Source organism: Xenopus tropicalis, chromosome 5, assembly GCF_000004195.4.
Source record: "Xenopus tropicalis strain Nigerian chromosome 5, UCB_Xtro_10.0, whole genome shotgun sequence".
NCBI lineage: Eukaryota > Metazoa > Chordata > Amphibia > Anura > Pipidae > Xenopus > Xenopus tropicalis.
In genome coordinates this window covers 143,021,321-143,048,915 of record NC_030681.2, presented here as the reverse complement: position 1 = coordinate 143,048,915, position 27,595 = coordinate 143,021,321, and the positions used below count along the sequence as shown (strand labels likewise).

At 39.9% G+C, this 27,595-nt stretch overlaps 1 protein-coding gene across 1 annotated transcript; it reads left to right on the top strand.

The window, feature by feature from the left end:
• Positions 1-134: 134 nt before the first annotated feature.
• wdr35 (WD repeat domain 35) lies at positions 135-27,441 on the top strand. Its single transcript, XM_002934481.5, has 28 exons — positions 135-337; positions 1,539-1,656; positions 3,122-3,193; positions 4,421-4,513; positions 4,934-5,062; positions 5,704-5,837; positions 6,075-6,240; positions 7,061-7,206; positions 8,778-8,903; positions 9,630-9,815; positions 10,345-10,377; positions 10,911-10,971; positions 12,959-13,103; positions 13,212-13,281; positions 14,089-14,142; positions 15,412-15,521; positions 16,004-16,214; positions 16,296-16,376; positions 16,471-16,607; positions 18,173-18,376; positions 19,018-19,164; positions 19,384-19,516; positions 20,649-20,759; positions 22,827-22,991; positions 23,611-23,751; positions 24,750-24,906; positions 25,661-25,901; positions 26,503-27,441. The coding sequence occupies exons 1-28, from the start codon at positions 314-316 to the stop codon at positions 26,651-26,653; spliced, it is 3,546 nt and encodes a 1,181-aa protein (XP_002934527.2). The 5' UTR covers positions 135-313; the 3' UTR covers positions 26,654-27,441.
• The last annotated feature ends 154 nt before the right edge of the window (positions 27,442-27,595 follow it).

Below are 27,595 nucleotides of genomic sequence, written 5' to 3'. Positions count from 1 at the left end.
AGTTATTAGCAAAAACATTAAAAACAATACTAGTAATAATGGCGCTAATTTCCACACACATCCTCTCACTGGCAAATGCCAGTACAAAACATGGCGGGCAGTACACACACAGCCCAGAACACATACGCCGAAAATGGTGGGCGGGCTTCTGTGCGTCACCTCCGCCTAACTCCGTTACCTGGATACGGGCAGACTCTGCAGCCTGGAGACAGCGGGACTGGCAGTTGTGGGTCCCGGTGTTCCGTCGCCCAGTGTGTGTTGGATAAAAAGACAAGAGAATAAAGTGAAGCGACCCTGGTGTTAGCCGGCAGCCATGTTTATTTACCTGAGCAAAAAGGTGAGCTCTGGAGAAGGGGCTATCCCATGAATAGAGGCATGTCTGTCAGAGGGAAGGGGAAAGGGCTGGGCATTGGGGCATCTGTACTGCCACTCTCACACATATGTGCTGCAGGTATTATTGCTGCCTTGCCAGGTCTGTCCTACCTCAGCATTTGAGTGATTAAGTGGGAGACTGTAAATAGCACAAAGGACATATTACTGGGTAGCAGATGTTTGAGGTATGATGGGAGTTGTAGTTGAACAGCAGGAGGGCTGCAGGCTGGACTTCTCATGCACAGGTGGGGCTCCAGCCTTCCTTGCATTGCCGGGGGCCCTCTGCTCTAACTGTGGCCCTAAATTTGATGTTGTTAAAAATGCCCCAAAGCCCTCCCTTCCCAGCATTGTGTCAGTTACACCTGTCTGGAGGCATACCTGTCCAATACCTGTATATGGATAGCTCAGCCCCAGCCCGGCGTGCCTGAAGGAAACAGTGCCATCTCAGAAACTCACCTTCCACTTTCTGATCTGCAGGTACCACTTGGCTGGGGGGGGGGGCATGGGACAGTTTTGAGCAGAAAATGTTGATACCTTCCTTATAAGAATGGGTCAGTATCCCTTTAAGGATGGTAAATGACACTTCATGTGTCACTACAGGTATAGGATCTGCTATCCAGAATGCAAATGCGAATTCTGTGATAGTTGGCTTTCTAGTAATTTGGAGGTTTCAGCACATCAGGTTTCTGGATAAGAGATTCCATACCCTTTATTACAATAAATCTAATCCTTTCCCCCCCCCCCCCAAAAAAAACAACCTCTCTTACAAAATGTGCGTGAGTGCTGCTGCATACAGAGACTTTTGGTGTAGGCCGGGGTGCAGTCACACACCTTGGCCCCGGGTTGTTTCGCCACTGCCATTCATTAATCCACTGATGCCCACTCTCATCAGCCTACAGCCTTCTAGGATCAGTCTGAGTTTAATGCATTCCGTTTACTATATTTATGATCCTTCATACCTCAGATCCTCTAACTTCACTTCATCTAGCCTTTATGTTCCTGACTAAGGCTAAGTAGTAAAAGACAGCCTTCGGCTCTCCAGAGGCCACACAACTGCATAGAGTAGTTGGTAACATTTTAGATAGTAATGTATGGTTACCCCCTTCTGTTATCTACCTCTCTGTTGGAGAATATATCACATGCCTCAACTTTTTGTTTCCCTTCAGATCGCCATCCCCAATAACATCTGTTTGAAATGCATTTCCTGGAACAAAGACCAAGGTTACATTGCATGTGGAGGAGAGTCTGGGTTGCTGAAAGTATTAAAGTTGGAAATGCAAGCAGGTAAAATACAAGTGCATATCTATGTTATATATCAGTGCTGTCCAACTGGCGGCCCGCGACCCCCCTCTGTGTGGCCCCCCACCTGTCTGGCTGCTTTGATGGCTTACTCTTGTGTAAGCTTTATATGGTATCAGTACTGTGATTAACTGCCCCCCTGCATGGTTCTCACCTCAGATTCAGGCTGTAATCAGGCTGTATTGTTTAAATATGTAATCCCCTGTACTGTTCACACCTTTTAATCTCTGTATTGTTCACCCCCTGCAGTGTTCACACCTCAGGCTCAGGCTGTAATCACCCCCATTGTTCCCCTGTTCACACCTCAGGAGCAGTAGAAACCCACAAATAATCCCTGCATACTACAAAAAGAACATATACTGAGGTGGTACTGCAATTAAAAAGTTTTTTAATATATAGTTATTGTGCAGACTGTAGGAGCAGTGCCAGCATTGTGTCACTGTAGGCTGCCTGTGTGTGCCATACACACAGGCAGCATAGGGCAAGCAGAGTATGGCACACACAGGCAGGGTAGGGAAGGCCGAGTATGGCACACACAGGCCAAGTTTGGCACAAACCAGCCAAGAATGGCACACAAAGTGAAAGTATGGCACGCAGGCAGGGTAGGGCAGGCAGAGTATGGCACACACAGGCAGGGTAGGGCAGGCAGAGTATGGCACACACAAAGGCAGGGTAGGGCAGGCAGAGTATGGCACACACAAAGGCAGGGTAGGGCAGGCAGAGTATGGCACACAAAGGCAGTGTAGGGCAGGCAGAGTATGGCACACACAAAGGCAGGGTAGGGCAGGCAGAGTATAGCACACAAAGGCAGGGTAGGGCAGGCAGAGTATGGCAGGTTTTTGCTGTACTACAACCATTAATATGGGTATGGTCATGTGATAACATGGGTGTGGTTTCAAGTGGGTGCAGTTTCAAAAAGAGGAGTGGTCAAAACTGGCTTCCATTATCGGCCCTCCACCGCGTAGGTCGGAAAAATTCCGGCCCTCGGTACAACAGAAGTTGGACAGCACTGTTATATATATATGTTAGGGATGCACCGAATTTTCGGATTTGGCCAAACCCTGAATTCCTTGTAAAAGATTTGGCCGAATAACAAACTGAATCCTAATCCAAATTAGAACAAAGAAGCGACAAAGAGAACTGCGCACAGCGAGCAGCGAAAACTTTTCAACTTCCCTGACTAAGAGTCAGGTGATTTTAAGGATTCAGATTCGGTTAGGCTAGGAGTGTGCATTCGGCCCAATTGTTGTAGTAAATTGTTGCAGTGGACCACATCTCACTAAGTAGTACTTTATTTCATCAGCTTTCTGCATAATAAAAAACTCTTGTTGTTTTGTTCCTAAATCTGACCGATGAAAATATATAAATAATTTCTGTACAGATGACTATGTATTTAATTCTATAGAATGATTATATATATATATATATGTGTATCTTTGTCTTTTTTTAGAAGATGCAAAACTGAAAGGACTCGCAGCACCCAGCAATCTCTCCATGAATCAGACGCTTGAAGGACATAGTGGTGAGCTCCTTAAATCAAACCGATTTATGTTTGTAATAGTCATTCATTTGATGCTAGGTATTTCTATGGCTTTAGTAAACAGGTCTTCTAGGACCAATCCACCCTTTTTACTTAGGTACGAGGAAAAGGCAGCAAAACATTCAGATCATCTAAGTGAGTTATCCACAAGCTAATGTGGCCTTATATGTTGACCACCAAAGTTGCAGGCTAATGCTAGGCACCCCACCCCCTTCCCAGTGAATGTAATCACTTGCATTAAATCCTGGGCTAGCGCTCCTCTTGGCTTAAAGTGCACCAGGCTGTAAAGCCAGTAAACCTCAGCAGACATCTCTGCTAATGCCACTGCCATCCTCTTCACTGTCTTTGACAGCCTGCCTATGTAGAGTAAAAATCCTAAAAGTCAATGTTTGGATTTGTACTCTACTTGTGCGTGCCCCCTATTCAGAACAACGCAAAGAATCAAGTGTTTGTACCCTGGGCTAGTTCATTATTTAGTGAATAGGGGCTGCCAGTCCAGGGTCGAACTTAAGTGATTATAATCACTGGGTGGTGCCTAAAACATGGTTTGTGTTCCCATAAGCTACCAGAGACCCCTGGTAATGTGCCACCTGCTTCAAGATTCTCATATTGCCTCCTGGTTCTCTCAAAATATGAGTGTAATATTTGTAAGGAGATTTTCCTCCTAATCTTGGCATGTGTCTTGTCCTTGATTATTTATTTAGATAAAAACCATTAAAACTGAGGCAAGGTTTCCAATAAGTTCCCATTTCTACCTTGTGTAGAAAGGTAAAGCATTTACAAAATTAAATTATTATTAATAATTATTCATATAGACCTGTAGAAAAATAGAAAGTAAAAGAAAAAGAGTAGTACCTAATGCCAGTGCTACAAAAGTAATATCTATGTTTCTGCTGGTCTTTTATAGAGAGATAAGTCCCATTATAAGCCTAGCTCTACCTGTTGTTGTCTAGATTAGAGATAATAGGAGTCAAGCTTACACTACCACAGCTGTGTCCCAGGTAACAGTTTCTTAAATAAATCAATACATAAAAAAGGTTTATATGGAGCTGAAAATCATTTGTATACATGTGCATGATTCACCTGAACATTCCACAGAAACCAAATCACTGCTGTAGAGTTTTACATACACAATATTTCCGTTGTGGTGCTGTTAAAGATTAAAGAGAGAATTTCAGTTAACAGAATGCTTTGCCTCTGGATTGTCAGGCTCTGTGCAGGTTGTGACATGGAATGAACATTTTCAGAAGTTAACCACCAGTGATCAGAATGGGCTCATCATTGTATGGATGCTGTATAAAGGTAACTGTCACACACACATTGTTATTTGAATTTACATCTACATTTACAGCTTTGAAATAAATGAACAAAACACAGAGAACACACATGCTCTGATTTAAGCTTACTTTGAAAGCCTATGGAAGCCTGGGCAGTGTTCCCCCATCTGTGCAGTAGCAAGGTGGGCAAGTGGGAAACTCACAGGTTAAAGTGAGGGGCTTTTGTTGACACTTAATTCCCAGTCCTGATGTCCATTGGTGGCCTGTGGCCTGTGGCCTGTTGCCAGTGCAGGGCATCAAACACTCCTATGTTAAGCAAACTGGGATACTTTCCCAATATGACTATTCTGATAAAATTAATATTAATTTCCTTTAAAATGTACTCACAAGTAAAGCTTTGCTGCTAATAGTCAGTGTGCTCTTCATTTGGTCTCTTGTGTTCTAGGTTCATGGTACGAAGAGATGATTAATAACAGAAATAAGTCAGTGGTTCGTAGCATGAGCTGGAATGCAGACGGACAGAAGATCTGTATAGTGTATGAAGATGGAGCTGTCATTGTTGGCTCAGTGGATGGTAACAATGTTTTTCTTTGGGGAAGATTCATTGTGTTATTCCTACAAATCCCAATTTTTTTCCCCATACACTTACAACATAATAACCATTTGAAAAGCTACACTATGTGAAACAGACAGTTATCAGTACAGGTATGACACCCAATATCCAGAATGCTTGGGACCTGGGGTTTTCCGGATAAGATATCTTTCCATAATTTGGATCTCCATACCTTAAGTCTACTAAAAGATTATTTAAACATTAAATAAACCCAATAGGATTGTTTTGCTTTCAATAAGCATTAAGTGTATCATAGTTGGGATCAAATACAAGGTATTGTTTTATTATTACAGAGAAAAGGGAAAATCATTTTTAAAAATTAGAAGCATTTGCTTATAGTGGAGTCTATGGGAGACGGCCTATCCGTAATTTGGAACTTTGTGGATAATGGGTTTCCAGATAATGGATCCGATACCTTATAAATAAAATTAATCGACTGGTATAATGGCTATAAGCTGGTATTTATTGTTTAATGTTGCTAATCCTTTGATGGTATTAGTTAACCTTCAGGCTGATAGTTAACATTGTTTTTCTCTCAAAAGTCTTTTGCTTGTTGCAAACTAAAATGCATGTACTTGTTTTTTGAACTATGTATGTACCAGGGAATCGCATTTGGGGAAAGGAGCTGAAGGGCATACAGCTGTGTCATGTTGCATGGTCTCCTGACAGTAAAATTCTACTCTTCGGCATGGCAAACGGAGAAATACATCTATATGACAACCAAGGCAATTTTATTGTAAGTAATTCTTCAGCCATCTTTTGAAGTTTGTTGCTGATATTTCAACACTGGACTGATATTTCATTCTGGATCTGTGGGTGAGAAACATGGGTTAGAGTGCAAAGTGGAAATACATTGCAGTTTGCTCCAGTTTTTTCACTTTGCATCCTGACACGCACTTTGTAAATGAGCTCTTGCATGCACCATTGTCCTGAACACAATCCTGTTAAAATAATGCTGTGTTTTTTCCATTAGGTGAAAATGGTTTTGAGCTGTTTAGTTAATGTGAGTGGGGCACTGAGCATTGCTGGCATGCACTGGTATTCGGGCAACAAAGGCTATGTGGAACCAGATTGCCCCTGTCTTGCTATCTGCTTTGACAACGGGAGATGTCAGATAATGAGACATGAGAACGATGAAAGTAAGTAACAGTTGTAATTATACTTTGAAGGAACACAAGATAATAAAAAACAGGGGGAATGTTCACCCCATGTATGTTTTGGATTGTCCTATTTTTTATTTTGTTTTCATATTTATAGTTTTTAAATTATTTTCTTTCCTCATCTGCCTCTTTCTATCTTGCAGCTGGAAATGCTGTGTGCTTTTAAAGTTAATGTTACTTATATTGTGCTTTCTGTTCCAGCCCTATCCTCCTCTTCTTCAAGTCTGTTATTAAAACTACTAATTGGTTGCTTGGGTAAATTGCACCATAGCAACCAAATAATAACTGTAATTCCAGACTGAAGAGCTGCTTAACAAAAAGCTAAACAGTTAAAAACACAATTATTAGGCAAACTTAGCTCTTTGATGGAAAATTCCCTACAATATCTAACTTTAAAAAATATGGAACTATTAAATGTAAATGGTATTAATGGAAGTCAGGCTTCAGTGCTTCAAACTTTGACCCCTTTGAGTTTATTTTTTACTAGGTTTTTGTCTTCCTTTTCTTTTCAGTCTCTCCATCTCTTTTTCTCACTCTCGTCATCCTGTTTATCATTTTCACTCTGTCCATCATGCTTGTGTCTTCTGGCAGGGATCATGCATTTATCATCCCACAAGTAAATACTCTCATTAGCAAGGTGTCCTCTCTGGAGGCGTTTTAATCAATAAACTGTTTGTTTTTTTTCTCCATGGTACAGAATATGATCCAAAAAAAATCTTAAATTCTGACTTAATGATTGTTTTTGAGACTTTTAACAAAATATTACTAATACTAATGGCAGTCAGTCATGTTTTCCCAGATCCGGTCCTTATTGACACGGGAATGAATGTCGTGAGTATCCAGTGGAACCACTGTGGGAGTGTCCTGGCCATTGCAGGTTCCCAGAGAGCAGCCTCTCAGGACAAGGATATTAATATTGTGCAGTTCTATACACCCTTTGGAGAGGTATGTTCAAATAAATGTTAAAGGCAAGTCCCTGTATTGTGCAACAGTAATGTTATATTATTATATATTATACTTACCTCCCCCCCTTTTTGGAGAAGGGGCAGTCAGGTTGGCAAAACAGTCAGGTTTAGGAACTTCAAGTAACAATTACTTACAAAAGGAAACCAGTTTTTTCGCACCAGTATCATTTTAACCTCGTCTTTTAGACCGATTCTGCAGCTTATCTACCCATGTATGGGCACCAACGAGGGGCCTCCCCCACCAACATTGGGCCTGAAATCGTCCAGATCTCAATCAGGCAGTTCTGATTTTTCCGTTGTATTGGGGACCGGGTCGTTGATGCAGTCCCCAAACCAACGCCATTTTAATTTGATTGTGTGGCCCTTCTCCATAAAACGAACGGCGCCTATGCCCGCCGTTTTAATTTGATTGTTCGACCTTGGGGCCAAACAATCGAATTGGCCTGATATCAGCCGCCCGTAGGTGGGCATGTTGAGAGAAGATCAACTCGCTTGGTGACCTCGCCAAAAGAGCAGGTCTTACAGTGTATGGCCACCTTAAGTTGCCACACCATTTCAGGGTGCAGAGACCTGAGGCTACCCCTGTAAATACAATGGTGGCTGCATTCTTTAGTGCTTTATTGTTGATGGGAGGGAGGGGGAGGCATATATAGGAGCCCCCCCCCACTTGTTGTTCATTCAGACATTCAAGTTAGGGAGCATCAGAAAAGACACAAGCTGCAACAGGGCACTTTACTTGTGGTCTCCTGATGTTGCGGTTTGCTCTTAATGCTGGATGTGTAATCTGCCCCTAGGTGCAGAGTACAGCCTTTCCCATGGTGCAGTTGTTTGTTAGATGAGCACTAAGGAGCATTCCCAAGAGCTTCTTATTGCTCTAGAACAGGGGTGTCAAACTCAATCACATAAGGGGGCGGAAATCTAAAACACAGGCTAAGTCGCGGCCCAAATTTTTTAATAATATACTTAGTAAAATACTAAGGGGTATATTTATCACAATGTGTAAAAAGTGGAGTAAGACATTACCAGTGATGTTGCTCATAGCAGCCAGTAGATGCTTTGCTACTGTTGAAATCTGATTACTGATTGGATTACATTACTGGTAATGCTTCACTCCACTTTTTACACAGCATGATAAATACACCCCTTAGTCTTAGTTACTATGTGAGGAAAATGGAAATTGATCAGGCTGAATGGTCAGACACACTCACCAAGGGCCAAATAAAACAGCCAGGTGGGCCGGATTTGGCCCCGGGGCCTTGTGTTTGACACATATGCTCTAGAACTTGCACCCCGGGGAAAAGTAAATGAGTCCTTTTATGCTCCATGGTTTCTTTGCTATTTTAGACATTACTATATGTTGTGTGATATTGTCCAGTGCAAAATGTTTTAGATGCAGTTACCTAGGGATTTCTGGTGTATGCACTGTAGACTGGCTAGTTATTAAAAGAAACGTCTATCCCTTGAGTTGATCATCCAAACACAGAGCCTTAATGCCATTCTTGACCCTACATTTGTTAACATTTTTACCTATCGTTACCCTGCCTTTTTTAGCACCTGCGCACATTAAAGGTTCCTGGCAAGCAGATTTCAGCTGTTTCATGGGAAGGCGGTGGTTTGCGGATTGGGTTGGCTGTGGATTCATATATATACTTTGCAAATATCAGACCAGATTACAAGGTAAGGGAAGCTATACATGTTGTTCCTTCTTAGCAATTTTGGGACTTGCAGGGTAAAACTTTGACTTTTTTTAAGCAATTTAAAGTCATCTATGTATTAAGGAGCTAGTTTGTCAGAAATTTGACAAATCAGCAAATAGATGATGTTATCCTGCAGCAGGTAGAATAACGGGAGCACATTTGTATTGGTTGTTATGGATTACTGCATTGTAGCAGAATTACCCATTGCTAATAAACAAAGCCAATGTACTTTTTGCTGTAAGAAGATTATTTTATTTGCCTATATAAAGTATGTTATTTAAAGGGGAATTCCAACTTCCGAACCAAAATTTGTTAAAGAGCCCCACACAACACAGAAACCCCTAACTTACCTCTAACTATAGCCTGTTCCTATAAAAAGTATGAATAAATACCATTTTATATGCTGAAATCCAGCTGCTAAACAGTTGGTCATTTAAAATCCTAGTAGGGGAGGAGGGACTAAAACATCGATGTTATAAATTGTTACAAAACTTTTACACAGCTGGAGGAACTACATAACCCACAATGCATTGCACTGTGATGTTCCTTTCCTTCACATGTGCAGGGAATTGTGGGATTGGGAGGATGCAGGCTGAAGGCAGGCTGAGGACAGGCAACTACTGTTACATTAGGTGGTGTTTGACTTTGAACACAATGCACTTGAATGTTTTTTAAATAAGTAACTTGCTGTCTTTCTTTCTGGCAGTGGGGCTACTGCTCTAACACAGTGGTTTATGCATGTACCAGGCCAGACCGTCCAGAGTACTGCGTTGTCTTCTGGGACACCAAAAACAATGAGAAATACGTGAAATATGTCAAGAGCTTAATGTCAGTTACCACGTGTGGGGATTTCTGCATTTTAGCAACCAAAGCAGATGAAAGTCAACAACAGGTAAAATGTGGGCAATCATTATGTTTGTTTGAGCCTTCTTAAGCCACTACCATGCTCTTTGTATGATTACTGCTACTGTTTAAGCTACATTTCTAAATTTTAGGTTGTGTAATCTTATCCTGATAAAAGTTCCACAACAATTGAAACATTTGACATTTGGTCCTTATATGACTATCAGCAGGCATATCACTGCAATGCTATAAAAACATACACACTTAAAGGAGAAGGAAAGCTACTGAGACATTATATTGCCAATAGATTAGTCACAATAATGCAAGCTAGATCTCAGTGTGATTTGTCAACCCACATGGTTCCTACTGCCAACAATTAGATCAGCTATTGGGACCTATGTAGACCTGTCAGTCAGGAGTGCATCAGTGTGCTGACTCAATCTGAGGCCAAATTGGATGCGTTATCACCCAGTGTGTGGCCATTTAAAATCTTTATGTATTATATTATATTATCAAAGACTGAAAACTCATAGAAATGACATTTTTTTAAAAATTATATCTGTTTTTCCTACTTTCAGGATGACCGAGAGACAGATGCTATTGGGGCAACGGTAAGATTCCCTTCAATGATCAATGGTCTGTGCAGAGAATAATCATAAAACTGAGCTAGTATCTATCTATCTATCTATCTATCATCTATCTATCTATCTATCTATCTATCTAGCTTAGTTTTATGATCATTCAATTCCAACATGGATTTTTCCCCCTTGTGCTAACTTTCTGTTTCAACAGTGTCTCCAGCTCATCACCATAGGCTTCATGACTGTGATTTACAGATAATTGGTTAAACAAACAAAAGAAAAATACTATTTTGTTGTAATATGGCAGTTTTTTAACAAACAGTTAATGGCTCTGTGCTGAAAAATGCCCAAACAGAAAAAAGTGTCTATTTAGAAATCTCTTCTGCTGCTCCCTGAAACAAACTGTTCTCTAAAATGAAAGTTTTTTTATTTTGTGCAGTCTGTCTATTTTACCCAGTTTTATTTTTATACTCAACTATTCCTTTAAAGTTTAACGATCCCTTTTACTAGGTTCTCATTCAATATTTAAATCATAACTTTTTTTTTATTTTTATTTTTCATAGTACGTGTTGGTTTTGTGCAATTCTATTGGGACTCCCCTTGATTCGAAATACATTGACATAGGTAAGCAATAATTGTTACAGAGATCAGCAGTAATCACTGCATAATAATAAAAGTTCTGTTTTTGATTGAAATATTTGTTGTATTGAAAGTGTCACAGTGTCACAGCGGCTGTGATATTACCCTTATTTTTCACAGGCTCTACTTGCTCTTTAATTTCCAGCACAATAATAAAAATAGCCAAAAGTGAAAAATAGGAAAAAATCTATGGAATGTACACAGTGGTCTGGTATGGAACAGCAGGATTCTGTATGCACTATAAAAGTGCAGGAGTCCTGAAGGCACCTGTAGTCTGTGCATATCTGTGCTACTGTACAGACAGTGTGCATACAGGAAGGTATTCCTATTAAATCACTAGCTCGGTTAGCACTTTCCTTTTTTTTCTAGATAATGCTCCAAAACAGTAGCATCCTTTCAGATGTGACAGTTCAGACCTTAAATCTATCAGGTTCCTCTGAAAGTAAATAGCAGCAATATATACATACACAGACATCCAAGAGACTCCTCCGGCCATACAGCACACCTTCACAAATGGACCTTTCATTGCCTTATGGTAAACACAGCCAAATGTTCCACATTTGTCTCTTTTATACTCCCCCTGCAAAATTCCTCTTTCTCCTTCAGCTGCCAGCTTGGGAAGCTCCTCTCCGACACTGGAAACTAGGCCTCTGTATATCTGTGAAAAGCAAACATGGCTCTGCTTGTTTTTCTCTCCAGCTGCTACCGACCAATCAATCCATTTATTTGAATATGAATGCAATATATATACATTTATAGTTCTGCCTATAGAATGTTTTTTGGGGTTTATAGCCATAAAGAGATTCTGGGAGTTTTATAGTGGCATCAGGGGCCTAGATATCATATAGATTGTAAGCTCTACAGGGCAGGGACCTCCATGCTCTTGTGTCTTTGACTCTTAACTTGTTGCAACTGTATTTATCTGTATTTTTTCTTATACTTTGTATTTATCTATTATTATCTTAATAACCTGTTTGTATTAATGTATTCTACTGTACAGCGCTGCGTACATAAGTAGCGCTTTATAAATAAAGATATACATACATACATATAATAGAAACCAATAAGATCAAATAATTGTTGCACACATATCCTGGGCTTAAAGGGGAACTCCACCCAAACACAACTTTTTAAAAAGTAAACAACAGTTTCAAGCAACTTTACAATATGCATCAGTTAAAAAAATATGCAGTCTTTTCATGATTTTTCATGTAATCTGTTTTGGATCAGTTCCCTTGCTGATCTGGCTGACTACTTTGAGAACCAAATAAAATATAACAGTGGGTGACAGTGGGAATCCAAGATGGGAAGCTCCTGTGACATGTAAATAGCTATGTCATTACTACCATAGAGACGCTGAAACTTTAACTTAGTGCAGTCAGTTTAATATATAAAATATGGAATTTCTAGCCATATTCATCTTTAGGGTTTAGTTTTCCTTTAAGGCAAGCTTTGCATCGTCGCAAAACCTTGTGTATGTGCAAGAATGAGGGACCTGATGCCCATGCACAAGCTACACAGTTATAGACAGTGATTAGAGAGGGGAAATGTGAGGTGAGCATCTAGTAAGTGCAGGAATGAAAGTGAAAGTAATTTCTGTGCAGGAGGCATAGGGGCTGGGAATGCAAAATAGCAACAAGGTGACCTGATGAATTGGCAAAGTCAGTTGTTCTTTAAATACAAATAAAATATAATAGCATAAAATCATGCCAGCATATATATTCAAGCTTAAATCAACAGTAAAATGAAGGGTTTGGTGACACATTACAGGGCAAACCATTATATTACCTATTGTTCGTGCATTTATCAAGAAAGGATACTTTTTTTTTTATTCTTACCATTTTGCCCATGGATGTGGTAATGAATTGAGCTATATAAGCTCCTGTGTCTTATGTGTATTATTTCTAGTTTAATTTGGCGTAACTTTGATATGTCTTGCCATAACTTAGTCTTGTTTTTTTTCTTTTCACAGTCCCCATGTTTGTCACCATGACCAAAACCCATGTTATTGCAGCATCTAAGGAAGCCTTCTACATCTGGCAGTACCGAGTAGCCAAGAAGCTTACAGCAATGGAGATCAATCAGGTGTCACGCACCCGTAAAGAAGGCAGAGAAAGGTTTGCTGTCTCATCTCTTTCCGTTGTAGCACTGGAGATTTTTTTCATACCTTTTTTTTCTATATTATTGATTTAATGTATGTATTCATTTTTAACGCTACCTTTCAGAATTTTTCATATCGATGATAATCCTTCAGGATCTGTGGAGGGATTAATGGATTACGCCAAAGCAGTGGAGGTACCGAACATCCATTATCTTTACTATTATTGTTATTTATAGGACCATTTTATTTATCTTTCTAAAATGAAAACATCAGCCAATGAATTTGGTATTTTTATCCCTTTACATCATCATTTTTCATACTTTTCCACTTTTGTGGTCCAAAATGTAATTAGGGCTCTCCATACCTAATAAAAAAGGTTACAGCTATATGAAAGCATTGTCTTGTCAGCCATCCTGCTACAGTTCCAGTAAACTCTTTGGAAGCAAATCTAATTGTAACTGAACTCCAGGTAGGGAGCATGACTTTTAAGCTGAGTACCCCTAACCAGTGCTGTAGGCTTTCCATGTCACACCTTTTTAAGCAAGAGTAACAACTGATGGTCCCACAGAAAATTTTTTACAGGGGTCCTATGTTCTAAAGCTTTGGGGAGACAAACAGTAAGAACCCCCTTAACCACTAGGGCTCTATAGCCAACACTGGGTTTGCTATGTCTAATGTTACACCCAAGACATGTCCTTATGTTATGTGAACTGAAACAGGTGTACCTCTGATATATATGTGTACAATTGTAATGCCCATAGCAAACGGAGAAACATATTGTATTGCACCTGAGAGTAGAACTCTAATGGTGTAATGTTGCTTCCCTTTGAATATAAATGGGTTTGAGTGAGGTAACAGATGCATCTCATGTAGGAATGCATAGTGAATTCTCTTTATGTGAGGTTTTTCTGGGGCCTTCTGTAATTGACAGTATTTTTGAGTACATATTAGCATTTTAGAACCAATATTCACCCCATAATGCTTTCTTAAATCTGTTTCAGGCAACAAGAGATCCTATCTGTTGTATAACTGCCTCTGATAAAGTCCTCATTGTGGTGAGTTCTGAATATTCATTACATATGATATTCCATCTGTGAATAGACTTCATGCAAATCGTTTTTGTCTTTCCAATGCATGCTCTTTGGCATTAGAGACCCTATCAGCTCTGACTTAATAAGACAATGTCCCTCCTACTAGGCCACTCCTGCAACCATTTTATTGTAAGTCTATTGTAATCACACTGTCTAAGGCCTATGGAATATTTACCGAGTTTGGAGAAAAACGCACACAGATGTTTGGGCCTTGGAAAAAGGAAATGAGAATTATGGAACAAAGAAAAAAGTAATGTCTCTTTAATGCAAATGAGACTGCACTGGGCAAATCCATAATGGAGAAGGACCTTGGAGTCCTTGTAGATAATAAACTTGGCTGTAGCAAACAATGCCAGGCAGCAGCTGCAAGGGCAAACAAGGTTTTGAGCTGTATTAAAAGGGGTATAGATTCACGGGAGGAGGGGGTTATTCTTCCCCTTTACAGAGCGCTGGTAAGGCCCCATCTAGAATATGCTTTCCAGTTCTGGTCTCCAGTGCTCAAACGGGACATTATTGAGTTAGAGATGGTCCAGAGAAGGGCAACAAAGCTGGTAAAGGGTATGTAATGTCTCAGTTATGAAGAAAGACTGGCAATTTTGGGGTTGTTGCACCCAAACCATTTAGAAGAAGGGAGGTTCCGTTTAAATATTCGGAAAGGATTTTTTACAGTGAGAGCTGTGAAGTTCTGGAATTCCCTCCCCGAATCAGTCGTACTGGCTGATACATTATATAGCTTTAAGAAGGGGCTGGATGGATTCTTAGCAAGTGAGGGAATACAGGGTTATGGGAGATAGCTCTCAGTACAAGTTGATCCAGGGACTGGTCCGATTGCCATCTTGGAGTCAGAAAGGAATATTTTCCCCTCTGTGGCAAATTAGAGAGGCTTCATATGGGGTTTTTGCCTTCCTCTGGATCAACTAGCAGTTAGGCAGGTTAAATATAGGCATTATGGTTGAATGTGAGGGATGTACGTCTTTTTTCAACCTAACTTACTATGTTTCTATGTTACTATGTTTAATCCTTAACTTGTAGTATTATCTGCAATCAGATATAGAATTACCTGTATAGAAGCTGTAATGGGGTTTCTAACTATGCATTCTTCCTATATTATTTTCAGTAAACTAATTTTTTGCTCATTTGCACCTGAGCACTTGAAAAATACAGTACCAATAATTTAAGATGTTCCTCCATCTCCAATGGTTTCTTTTACTAATAATGCTGGTATTTTTACAGGGACGTGAATCTGGAACACTTAGAAGATACACTTTACCCAGTGTGAGTTTGGTACAACAGTATATGCTAGGCACCCGTGCATATCAGATGAGGCTGAACTGCAATGCCAGGTATACACATTCTGTATTTTCCTTATTATAGCCAGGGGTACGTAGCAATAAATTCTTTGCTTTAACTTTCCTTATGGAATATAAGTGTGTTAGATGTTGGATGGATTGGTGGCAAAGATGGAAATACAAATGGCTAGAAACATGTCATTCAGCACCATGGACAGCAGATGGCTTTCTGCGGTAGACAGATTGTTTTATTTTGCAGTGGCCAAGGTTTGGTAAATTGCAAATAAAACACCATTATCCATATCAAAATATTATTAAAGGAGAACTGAAGCCTAAAAATGAATATGGCTAGAAATGGTGTACTGTATATACAGCCCAGAAGTTTAGCAGCCCTATTACAGTAATCTAGGCCTTCAAATGTGTCCACAGGAGCTTACCATCTTGAATCTTGTTTGGTCATCCTTTGCGTGTCAGTGCTGTTGTAAAGCAAAGTTTGCACACTGTTTGTTCTCACTGTTTGTTCTCATTGATTCCAGCCGCCTTGCAATCATAGATATTTCTGGAGTTCTGACTTTCTTCGATTTGGAAGCCCGATACACCGATAACACAGGGCAGCAAATGACTGGAGAGCAGCTTAAGCTCGAGCGCAAAGATGTTTGGGACATGAAGTGGGCCAGTGACAACCCAGACTTGTTCGCGATGATGGAAAAAACAAGGATGTATGTCTTCCGAAATCTGGATCCTGAGGTTAGCCAGAAATGTGCTTCACTTCTTTATCAAATGCTTGAGTATACAGAGACTTATTATTTATTTATCCTTGTTTTCCAGGAGCCTATTCAAACATCAGGGTATATCTGCAATTTTGAAGATTTAGAAATAAAATCTGTTCTTTTGGATGAGTTGATAAAGGTAATTTTATTATATAATGCATAATTATATGACCAAGTTTAATCAAAGGTCCTTTTTACAAAGCACATGTAAACAAAAACTTCCCTATTTACAGGATCCTGAGCACCCAAATAAAGATTACATCCTTAACTTTGAAATTCGCTCCCTGAGAGACAGTCGGGCACTGATTGAGAAAGTAGGAATTGAAGATGCTTCCCAGTTTATAGAAGATAACCCACACCCTAGGCTTTGGTAAGGAAATGACACTGTTATGTCTACTACCAATGTTTCCTTTGTTAGGTGCCTGCCCTGCTTCTATACCTCACCCCCATATGTAATAAAAGGCACTAAGTTTGTCCAGTAGCAGTAACCCACAGCAACCAATGTTTGCTTTCAAACAGGTGACTAGTAAATTCTACTGACAATTGGTTGCTATGGGCACTGCTTCTGGGCAAATTTTGAGCCTTTTATTACATAACCCCATTAGGATTTTGTGGAAATAGCTAGGTGTTATATGGCTAGTACATTGAGCAATAAAAAGATCCTTTTATCAAAGATTTAGCACATTGTAAAGGTGGCCATAAATGGGTTGACCAATATGGTGCCCAGTTAATGGACCCACAGGCCAAATGGATAGATATCATGAGTAGCCATAAATGTGTATGGCCACTTTTCTGTTGTTCTGTTTCTTTAAGCCAACCATCTGAATGATTGGAACTAAAGGAAGTAAAGCACTGGAAAATTTCATTTAGTACAGATAATTCTCTGTCCACCAGGATTGCAAGATTATCTATCAAAAACGGCCTCTTGACCTGCCATGCGTGCCCATATTGGTGAGCAGTATGGTCTAAAGCCGAACCGCTTGACTAATTCTAGGAATGTATGGTATTCCTAGTCACATAAAGCTAGAAAACTTTAGGTATTGTGCTGATATACTCAGGAGTACATTATTAGTCAAGTGGTGTCCTTACATTTACCATAAGTCTTGATTTATAGTTTAAAGGGTAACTGAACTTTTTGCTAGTTTGTTTTTAAACCTTCATAATCTTCCTGTGCACTTTTCTATTTTCTAGTTCTTAATTTCCCAGTTTGCCTACCTGGCTGCTTCTGCTGTCCCCCTGTGATGAGGCATGGATGAGGACAGGCTTTAATGACTTTGCTTTAATTCTAGTTTTCCCTTTTTTAAAGGGTCACTGTAGCTTTGCATGCCAGCTTTTTCAATTTATGATATCTGACACTAGTGGTGGGAGAGAAGCATAAAGAAGTCATACGGGGTATCCTTTGTTTGCATTTGCCATACAGCTGTTTTCCCTGGATGTGTGAGGTTTTGTCTCGGGTTTATTGAAATGATTTATGGAAGACTGCAAGAGGATTTGTACTGTCTGTGTTACTTCCAACGGTGCTGTGTGGAATGTTAGATAGTGTTTTGGGCTACAGAAAATTCAGTACTGCAGGTGCGGGGCCATGTGAAACAGGGCTGTAGAACATAAATGATACTTGCCATTACATATGTCCAAAACTAAATACAGAGATACCACAGAATGCCCTTTTATATAGATATCTAAAATCTGAGGCATAAGGATATTGGACATGGTGTGATTTTGCCTATTTTGTCTTCTTTGTTGCATTGTATAATACGAACAAGAAACTTTGTGCTATGCCCTCATTGTAAGTGATGCAACTGTCCCTTTAATAAACTTCATTTCTGTACAAGGACATGAGAGGAGAACAACCAATTAGAGGAAGGGGTGCCTTACTGCATGAAAGACCATTTTATGTGAATTTTACAAACATTTTTCCTGATTTTGTCCAAACAGGCGCTTATTAGCTGAAGCTGCCCTTGAAAAGCTGGACCTTCCGACTGCCGAGCAGGCATTTGTGCGCTGCAAAGATTACCAAGGCATCGAGTTTGTCAAACGCCTAGGAAACCTGCAGAGCGAGTCCATGAAGCAAGCTGAAATCGCTGCCTACTTTGGCAGGTTTGTGGAAGCAGAGAAAATGTACTTAGACATGGACCGACGGTAAGGAAAATGTATACTTGTGCTAATAACCCTTAAGGAGGCTTAAAAAGGGAGAGTAGGTACATCAGAACAGTCCCTCTGTTTCCATTTCGATGCAGATATGGTCTAGAAAGCAGAGGGACTTCAAGTTCTTAGAATCAAGATCCTTAATCATGGAACAAGGTGAGGGAGGGGTTAAGTGACTCTTTGCCAGCATAAGGGGGGGGGTGTGGAATTGGTCCTTGCGAGTCAGAGGCAGACCAAAATGGTTTCCTCTCCACTTGAGGAATGAGCTTTGTCTGTGTAAAACAAATGAATGAGCTCAGTAAGGAAGAAATTTACCCTTTAATATATGAAGGCCTGTTACAAGTAAAATCTGCTGGTTATTATTCACACCATTGGTGTGCATTGTATGCATTTGTTCACAGTTAAAGGAAAATACACATTGTTCACAATGAGCTTTTTCTTTCACAGTAGTTTTTACAGGGGGATGACATAAAGGTGCATAATCTATTTGACACCCGTTTTTCAAGTAAATATGGAAAAAAAAACAAATGACTGTTTACAGTTTTACAAAACAAATCCTACAGAATTTGTATGTTGAATTAGCTCTGTGCAAAAGCACCAGGCCTTATTGTATTTTTGGATGTCTGTTGTTCCAGGGATCTTGCCATTGGACTGCGCATAAAGCTGGGCGACTGGTTCCGAGTATTGCAGCTGCTGAAACATGGCTCTGGTGATTCAGACGATGCCCTGCTGGAACAAGCATATAATGCCATCGGTGACTACTTTGCAGATAGACAGAAATGGTATAAATTGTCATTTCCTTTGTTTATATATCAACTCATCAGAATATTGTTCTATATTTATTATATTATATATTATATTTATAACAACATAACCATTTTTGAGTCACTAATTGCATAAGTACTGTTTGGTATTTCATGTTTATTTTTCCTTTATATAACTGTATATCTATCTATCTCTGCCTGACTATCTAATTTATCTGTCTGCCTGTTTGATGTTAGGGTGAACGCTGTACAGTACTACGTCCAAGGCAGAAATCAGGAGCGACTAGCTGAGTGCTACTACATGCTGGAAGATTATAATGGCCTTGAGGTTCTTGCCAACTCACTTCCTGAAAACCATAAATTACTTCCAGTAAGTAACACGTTTGCTTCATTGTTTTTTGTTATTGCTGACAGTTCAGCAGTACTGTGCAATAAGAAACAAAGATCCAGTGGGATGTTATACATTAGTGATGTGCGGGTCAGGAAAAACTCCACCCACATCTGACCCTAACCCACAAAACCTTAACCCGCACCTCACCCTAACCCACAAAATGCCATTGTAGGACCTACACCCAACCGTACCCATGTCTTTCCGCTCTGTATGCTACTTCTATACACTACTACCCTCCAAGACAGGGAAACTTCAGGAACAAAGAGTGTACTTTCCCAGTCTGACCTGCACCCAATCCAAACCAACAATAGTTGCCCAAACCTCAACCCTAACCCACCTGACCTAAGAATAAACCAGGGGTTGCTGATCAACTCGTACATCACAAATATACATGTGGCAGGATGAGAGATCAGCTGTTAAAGAAAAAAGGGGTCCAATACAATCCATTACTGCTATGATAGGTACTTATAGTTAGCTTTAGCAGAACCTATAGGTGAGCAGTGCAGAAATATATCTTGCCAAGCGCCAGAAATAGAAGAGGGAGGGACTGTTACTGGGTTGAAATTGACTCTGGGTGAGCAAGGTAGGGTGGGTAGAAATATCAAGAGGAGGCAGGGGGAGAAGAGCATCTTGGTTGGAGAGAAAGACAAATAATGGAAAGATGACGTTGATAAGAGATTCAGAGGAGTAAACAAACGAAAAAGGACAGAATTGATGGACAGAAGAGAAAATGGTGGAGAAATGGCAGAGGAGAAGAAAAGAGGGTGGAAAGAGTAGGAGGAAATGGAGCATACATTAAGAGAGAGATGGAGACTGGAAAGATAAAGGAGTTAAAAAAGAAAGGGCAGATAGGAAAGATAAGGGAAAGATAATGAGGAGAAGAACGGGGTTAGCAAAGTCAGGGGAGGAGAATGGATAGACAGTTGATGGGTGTAAAACCTATGAAGGATTGAAAGAAAGGGAAGAGTGACAGGGAGGACAGGTATGGGCAGAAGAAATAGGAATGAAGGAGAGGACTAGGATACATTAGTAGTGAATCTTACATCTTATATTCACACATATATGCAGACTATCCATAACTGAGACCTAACCAGGCCTTTTGCCCAACCAGGAGATTGCCCGCATGTTTGTGACGGTGGGAATGTGTGAGCAGGCAGTGGCCGCCTTTCTAAAGTGTAACCTGCCTAAAGCAGCAGTAGATGCCTGCGTGCATTTAAACCAGGTAAGCAGTGACACTGAATGGCATCATCACCTACAGTATTTTAGGTTCATTTCCTTGTTTATATTTCACTAGCAATTAATATGCAGGATTTGGCACTTGTATACATCGACTGGTTTCTACTGCGATATACAACTGCCTTCTGGCTACCTACTAAATGAGCCCCTGGAATTTTGAGGGATCTCATCTAATAATGCGCAGAAGTGCCCATCTGTGAACATGTCAGTTATGAGAGGTTAGCACAGATGTACCCCTGCCATGGTACTCTGCCCTTGTGAGATGTTCATGGGCATCTTTAGTGTTCCCTTGAGTAGTATGTCCCCGTGTCACGTTCATGGGCAGACTGTTGGCATGTTTATGGACAGGCACTTTATTCCCGTGGTTGGATGCTTCTGAGCTCTGTATCCGTCCTTAGAAAGGGGTGTGACCTAGCAGTCCAGGGGGTTTAGTATGATATGTGTAGTAATTGAAACTATGGCAGAAACATTCCATTTTTTCCTAGCTTGTAGGGGAGATATCATATAGCTGTGCCAGCACAGGTATGTTCTTACCACACATTGAATGCATTGCAGATGTCAAAAACTTATGTATGATTACAGCTGGGGCAGCACAGTGCCAGTACCCATTATAGATAAAAGAATATAAAGCATTGTGCACTTTTCTAATGTACTGTAGGTGTATCTTCTGTCTGTGATCTGCCTTCTGGCTATTAATGATAAATATACTATCTGTGCTTCATCAGTCAGCAATACACTTGGCTTGAGAGTCTAGTGTGTCCGTACCCAAAGGAAAGTTTCATTCCTTCAACAACATGGGTTAAAATTATCCAGCAAACAAAACCAAAGTAATATAGATGAACCCCCAAGCTATTTCTGTGCCGACTTATTAATATTGGTACATTTTAGCATGGGAACAGCGCCATCTGCTGAACAAACCATATATAACAGAGTAACGGAAATTTCTTTTTAAAAAAAAGAATGCTTGCTCGGGGCTCATTAATTTTGCCCCTTAGTATTACAAAGAAGCCATGTGAACAAATACTCAGATTAGTGTTATCATCAGTAAACGATTATATCATAAGATATTATGGGCACAGGATACAAGCTAAACTGTTTTGCATGCTCTGCATTTGTATAAGAAAGACCATTATTGCACAGTACAAATGTGTAAAAGAGAATACTGTTATCCCTGAGTTACTAACACTAACAGGTATTCTTTCCCAGGCATCTCTCTCTATTTGTCCATCCTCATCACTTACTAAAGCTTTTTAAGGGGTAAGACACACAGGGCTATTAGTCGGTGTTACTTTTTAAAAAAGTTGCGGTAACTAATCTGCACAGCGAAAACTCGTAATCTTTTAGATGGACTTAAAAGTTGCGCCGACTAATCGTTCAGTGTGTCTTCGCCCTAAAGGGGAAGATATCTTTACAATTAACCTTTAATATAATGTAGACAGTGACATATAAAAACAATTAGCATTATTTATTTGTGTCTTGCTTTGTATTCTTTAGCTCTGGGGTTTGTAATTTAAGCTGTTACCTAGTTGGTAAGTTCATGGACCCCAGCTACTAGATATCCGTCGTGATGGCAGGATGATGGAAGAAGCAATATAATAATATAATCTCACAGCCAATCTGCCTTCTGGTTACTGGGTCACTGCATACAGATAGCATGTCAGGATTCCCTACTGAGCGAGAGGTGTTGGTTGTGGGGGATTTAGTAGCAATAAACAATTAATACGTGAAAGCCGTGCATTTAACCATCATCAGTGCTTCCTATTCCAGTAGTGACTGTTCACACAACCTTTCTTACTAACGGAAATTTCACTCGGTATAAATGAAGCATGTTTCTGAAGCATTTAGCAGCAGTATTGTAGCACCTAGCACAGCTATGCCTTATTGCAGCGGCCCCCAGACTGTCAGGATCACTTCCTTCAGGTGTGCGGATGGTATGGCAAATGCTATGTGTTCCCACGTCCACCAACTCCTTCGATTTAGCACCTTCACCAGTAGCCCCACATGATTTATAAGCCGTATGGCAGGAATATATAAACAGTGTTTCTTGTTCTAGTGGAATAAGGCCGTTGAGCTGGCTAAGAATCATAACATGAAGGAAATTGGATCTCTGCTTGCCAAGTATGCTTCTCATTTGTTAGAGAAGAACAAAACACTTGATGCCATTGAACTGTACCGCAAAGCCAACCATTTCTTGGAAGCCGCCAAGCTCATGTTCAAGGTATATTTCTAAATTATAATTATTATTATTATTATTATTACTATTATTATTATTATTAATAAATGTTTATGTGGTGGCAGTTCTACTTCATTTACTGATCTTTAATTTTTCACACATGAACTGGGCACCTTTTATTCACCCCTAAATCTTGTAGTTAAAAGGCTGGCTCACCTTTCAGTTTAGTTCAATATGTCATAAAATGGCCAGTTCTAAGCAACTTTTCAATTGGCCTTCTTTATTTTTCATAGTTTTTTTAATTATTTGCCTTCTTCTTCTCTTTCCAACTTTCAAATGGGGGTCACTGACCCCGGCACACAAAAAACTCAATTTAATTTAATTGCCATTGTTACTTTTTATTGCTTTTCTTTATGTTTAGATCCTCTCCTATAAATATGTCAGCCTCTCATTCATACCACTCCCTGGTGGCTAAGGTAATTTGGACCCTAGCGACCAGATAACTAGAGAGTTGCTAAACAAAAAGTGAAATAATTAAAAAAAACCACAAATAAAACATGAAAACCAATTGCAAATTGTCTCAGGATACTACTGTCTAAATCAAACTAAAAGTTAACTCAAAGGTGATCAACCCCTTTAATTAATAGCCATTTACCATTTTCAGATTGCCGAAGATGAGGCAAAGAAAAGAAGCAAACCCCTGCGTGTTAAGAAGCTTTATGTCCTGGCAGCATTGCTTGTGGAACACTACCATGAGCATATGAAGAATACACAGAAGGGAAAGCTGAAAGGAAAGAGAACAGAAGTAGGTTTCACATGGCAAATGTCCCATTGCTACTGCCTAGAGATAAGGGCATGTCCTGGGGTTATGCAGTGTTTAAGCTGCATAGCTGAAGGAAAATATACATGGTGCTTGAATAGAAGGTAAAGGGGTCTCCATATTAATAAATAGGATTGCAAGGGGTCAGGAGTTGAAGAGCAGTATATTGTTGAAGTTATTACGAACCTTTGCCAATGATTAAATAATAGTAGGAACATTTACAGATCCATTGGGACAGAACCACATTAGTGGCCCAATGCGGTCCTTGCCCAATGGTGTTTTTAAAACTGTCCAATAGGTATCTTCTTAATGCATGGTCAGGTATTGGTTTAACGAGCCAACATAATGGCTCTGAAGTCAAAAGCTAATATCTTCCTGTGTATAGATACTTTAAATCCAACAGTAAAAAAAGAGTTTTTCATTGTTTTTAGCTTTAAAGGGACAGTATATCCACCTTTCAACATTAGTTTCAGTGATTAGGGCATGGGCTAAACATATATTTTGCTATTGTTTTAATCAAGAAGAATCTGTGGTATTTACTTGAGGTCAACAGGGAAGCTACAGCTACTCCATATTTAGTCGTTACATGGTAGATATGTCTATGTAGATTCTCATTCATCTCATTCATTCTACTAGATTCATGGCAGATAATTAAATTACCAGAGCATAGAAAATCCTTCTGCATAATAGACTCCAAACATGAAGAACTACTTGCCCTGTTTAGTTAAAAAAAAAAAACACAAAGTCATACATTTTCATGGTTATAAAGCAATAGGCAAAAAGTATGATCAGCACAAGCTCTATTGAAAAGGGGATATACTGCCCTTCTAAAGCATGGTGTACCACATAATGGAAAGACCCCTTATTCAGAAAATGTAAGATCCAAATAACTCTGGATAACAGATCTCATACAACTACTATTATGCAGATTTTTTTTTAATTTGATATTCACTGCACTGCTCACCAGTCTGATCTTTCTCCAGGCGACATCCGCCTTAGCCAGTTTGCTGGAAGAAGACAGCATGTTATCTGACAATCGAATCATTGACCATGCCTGGAGAGGGGCTGAAGCCTATCACTTCTTCCTGCTGGCTCAGAGGCAGCTCTACGAGGGTTACCTGGATGCTGCTATGAGAACAGGTGGGAAAATATCTCCACAGTGTTTGTCACTTTGATTTACACCTACATTAATGGCATTGAGGTTCTGTCATAGGCTCTCTTTCTCTAATGTAATAATTTGGTTGAAATGGAATATTCCAGCTTTAAATTTAAATTTACCTGTGTTTTGTCTGATATTAAAGGAAAAGGAAAGGCATTTTGGCATTTTACTGGCAATAGATTAGCCACATTAGTGCTATATTTATTCTGCAGAAAACTTTACCATACCTGAGTAAAGAGCCCTAGAAGCTCCCTCCATTTGTTTAAGATAGCAGCTGCCATTTTAGCTTGGTCTCAATAGCTTCCTTCTGCAGCTCTGGCTGCTGGTAGCTCAGATCACACATTCTGATGGGAGGGGGGTGCAGGAGAAGGGAGAGAGGTGAGAGCTGTGCAGACTCTGGCCCCGAGAATGAAGGATTTTTCTGACGGAAGAAGTCAGATACTGAAGAACATGTTTACATAAAAGAAGATAACAAATCCTGCGTTTCTTTTGATAGAGGACTCGTTTCTGTGAGTGCTTATGGCTGTATTTACATAGACCTTTCTGATAAAGCTTTCTTAGGTTTTACCTTTCCTTTTCTTTTAAATATTGTATATCATGATTTGGAACATTGTCAGCACCAATATTTCCTTAGGCACTATCACTACCTGTCTTCAGATTATTTTATTAAACATTGAACATCATCACCAGATTTACTTTTCCCAGCGAATAACATGGCATTTTATCTCTGCGCAGCTCTTCACCTGAGAGATTATGAAGACATCATTCCTGCTGTAGAAATCTATTCACTTTTGGCCCTTTGTGCTTGTGCAAACAGAGCATTTGGCACTTGCTCTAAGGCCTTCATCAAACTGGAGTCCTTGGAGAATTTAACCGCTGAACAGAAGCAACAGTATGAAGATCTGGCTTTAGAAATATTTACTAAGCACAGCCCAAAGGACACCCGAAAGCCTGATTTGGAAAACTTCCCCGAAGGGTGTGTATGTTGTGGGATGCTGACAAATAGATCTTTTCATGGGGAATAAGGAGGGGGGGGGGTACATGCTTATTACAAAGCGACCATGGTTAATTAATGGTTCACATCACATTGGGGATAATAGGTAATGACCAATAAAACAGACCTTCATTTTTAGGTGTGTTTCACCTGTGTGTAAACAGATTTCCAGATATTCCACTGGGCAGAACACTAAAGCCCTTTTCCATATGTAGCTTGTTATTCACTAGCCTTGGACAAGGTCCAAACTGGGATTTAAAATAGGCCCTGGCATTTCAAGTCCTAAACAAAATAGTCCAAAAAATAGTGTCTATGGCGCCTTTACAAGAGCCTCTCTGCCAACTGCCAGAACCCACAGATTGCCAGTTCGGGCCTGCCTAGGACTTGATATTTGGGGCTTATCATGACCTGCAAGCACAACAGTCGGTATAGGTAAGGGTTGTCTGTAACGCTCAGAGACAGGAACACCTGGGGGAGACTGTTTGGTATATGGAGAGGTAGATGTGTTTGTCATAGACACCTTTACGTGAAACAACCTACATAGCAATTTTGTACTCATACCGTCTTATTTTCATTTCAACAGTGGAGAAGGCAAGCTCCCAACATGCATTGCTTCAGGAAGAGTGATCACGGAATACCAGTTCTGGATGTGCAACGTGTGCAAGCATTGTGTGCTAGATCGAGAGATCACTAACTACAACTTCTGTCCTCTCTGCCATAGCTCGATAGCTTGAAAGGGGGACCCCTTTGCCATATTCAGCCACAGTGGAAGATTAGGGATTAAAGCAGATTCTGAAAATATTTTTAATAATTGTCTTTCAAGTGAAGTCCAGTGCTACTATGTCCTGGAATGCACCTAAAATTGGCTCCTTTTGTTTATTTTTTAGCTCTTAGCCAATATAGTGGCATCATATTTTCTTTTTGCCTTTGGGTGGTAAGTGAGGAAAAACTCCACCTCTGTCCCTTGGCTGTTATGTATTTTGTAATAAGGGGAATGACAGCTGCATGATTTGGCATTGTAACACTCACATGGATACTTATAGCAGTGCTGTACGTCTCATAATGCATGTTCCAGGGCTGGATTATATATAAATTATATAATGCAAAGAGAGGTTTATGAATCCCTTGGGTGGTGGGGGACACACAAAATCTATTGGGGATGCCTTGAATATGCCACAAATGCAGTGCTAATAGTTTACTGGTCATAAATTCCCTTTCCCGTCCATAGATATAAGTCTGTATAAATAATGTGTATTTTATATCAACTGGTTTGTGTTTGTACCAAGCATTTTATTATTACCATTGTGCGGTTTCCTTTAACACACACAGGATAACGGTCAAATTGCAGTTATTTGTTATATATGAAATGTATATTTATTTGAAAGGGATATATTTTCGTACCATTTTGTATAAATGTCTAAACAGCTTTGCAGGAGAGTAAATGAGAACGTGTTTCTTACGTGTTAATGCACTGACAGTCATCTCATTCTCCGCTATCCAAAATAAACTGCTTTTTTTTCTATTATTGTCTTCCTGTTCAGCTCGTGAAGCTGTTTCCAGAACTAACAGTTTGCAGAGCGTTCCTGTTTATGAATTCACTGAGTGTGAGGGATAAAACTGTCAGACGTCTGGCAGGCAGCACCGGAACACGTTACCCATGGCCAGCAGCACAGCGG

Excerpts from the sequence above, each read along its gene's own strand:
- wdr35 (XM_002934481.5), top strand. The coding sequence starts at position 314 with ATGTTTATTTACCTGAGCAAAAAG. Across the intron at positions 3,194-4,420 it reads GACGCTTGAAGGACATAGTG|GCTCTGTGCAGGTTGTGACA; the intron begins GTGAGCTCCTTA and ends CTGGATTGTCAG. Across the intron at positions 16,215-16,295 it reads TCCGAAATCTGGATCCTGAG|GAGCCTATTCAAACATCAGG; the intron begins GTTAGCCAGAAA and ends CTTGTTTTCCAG.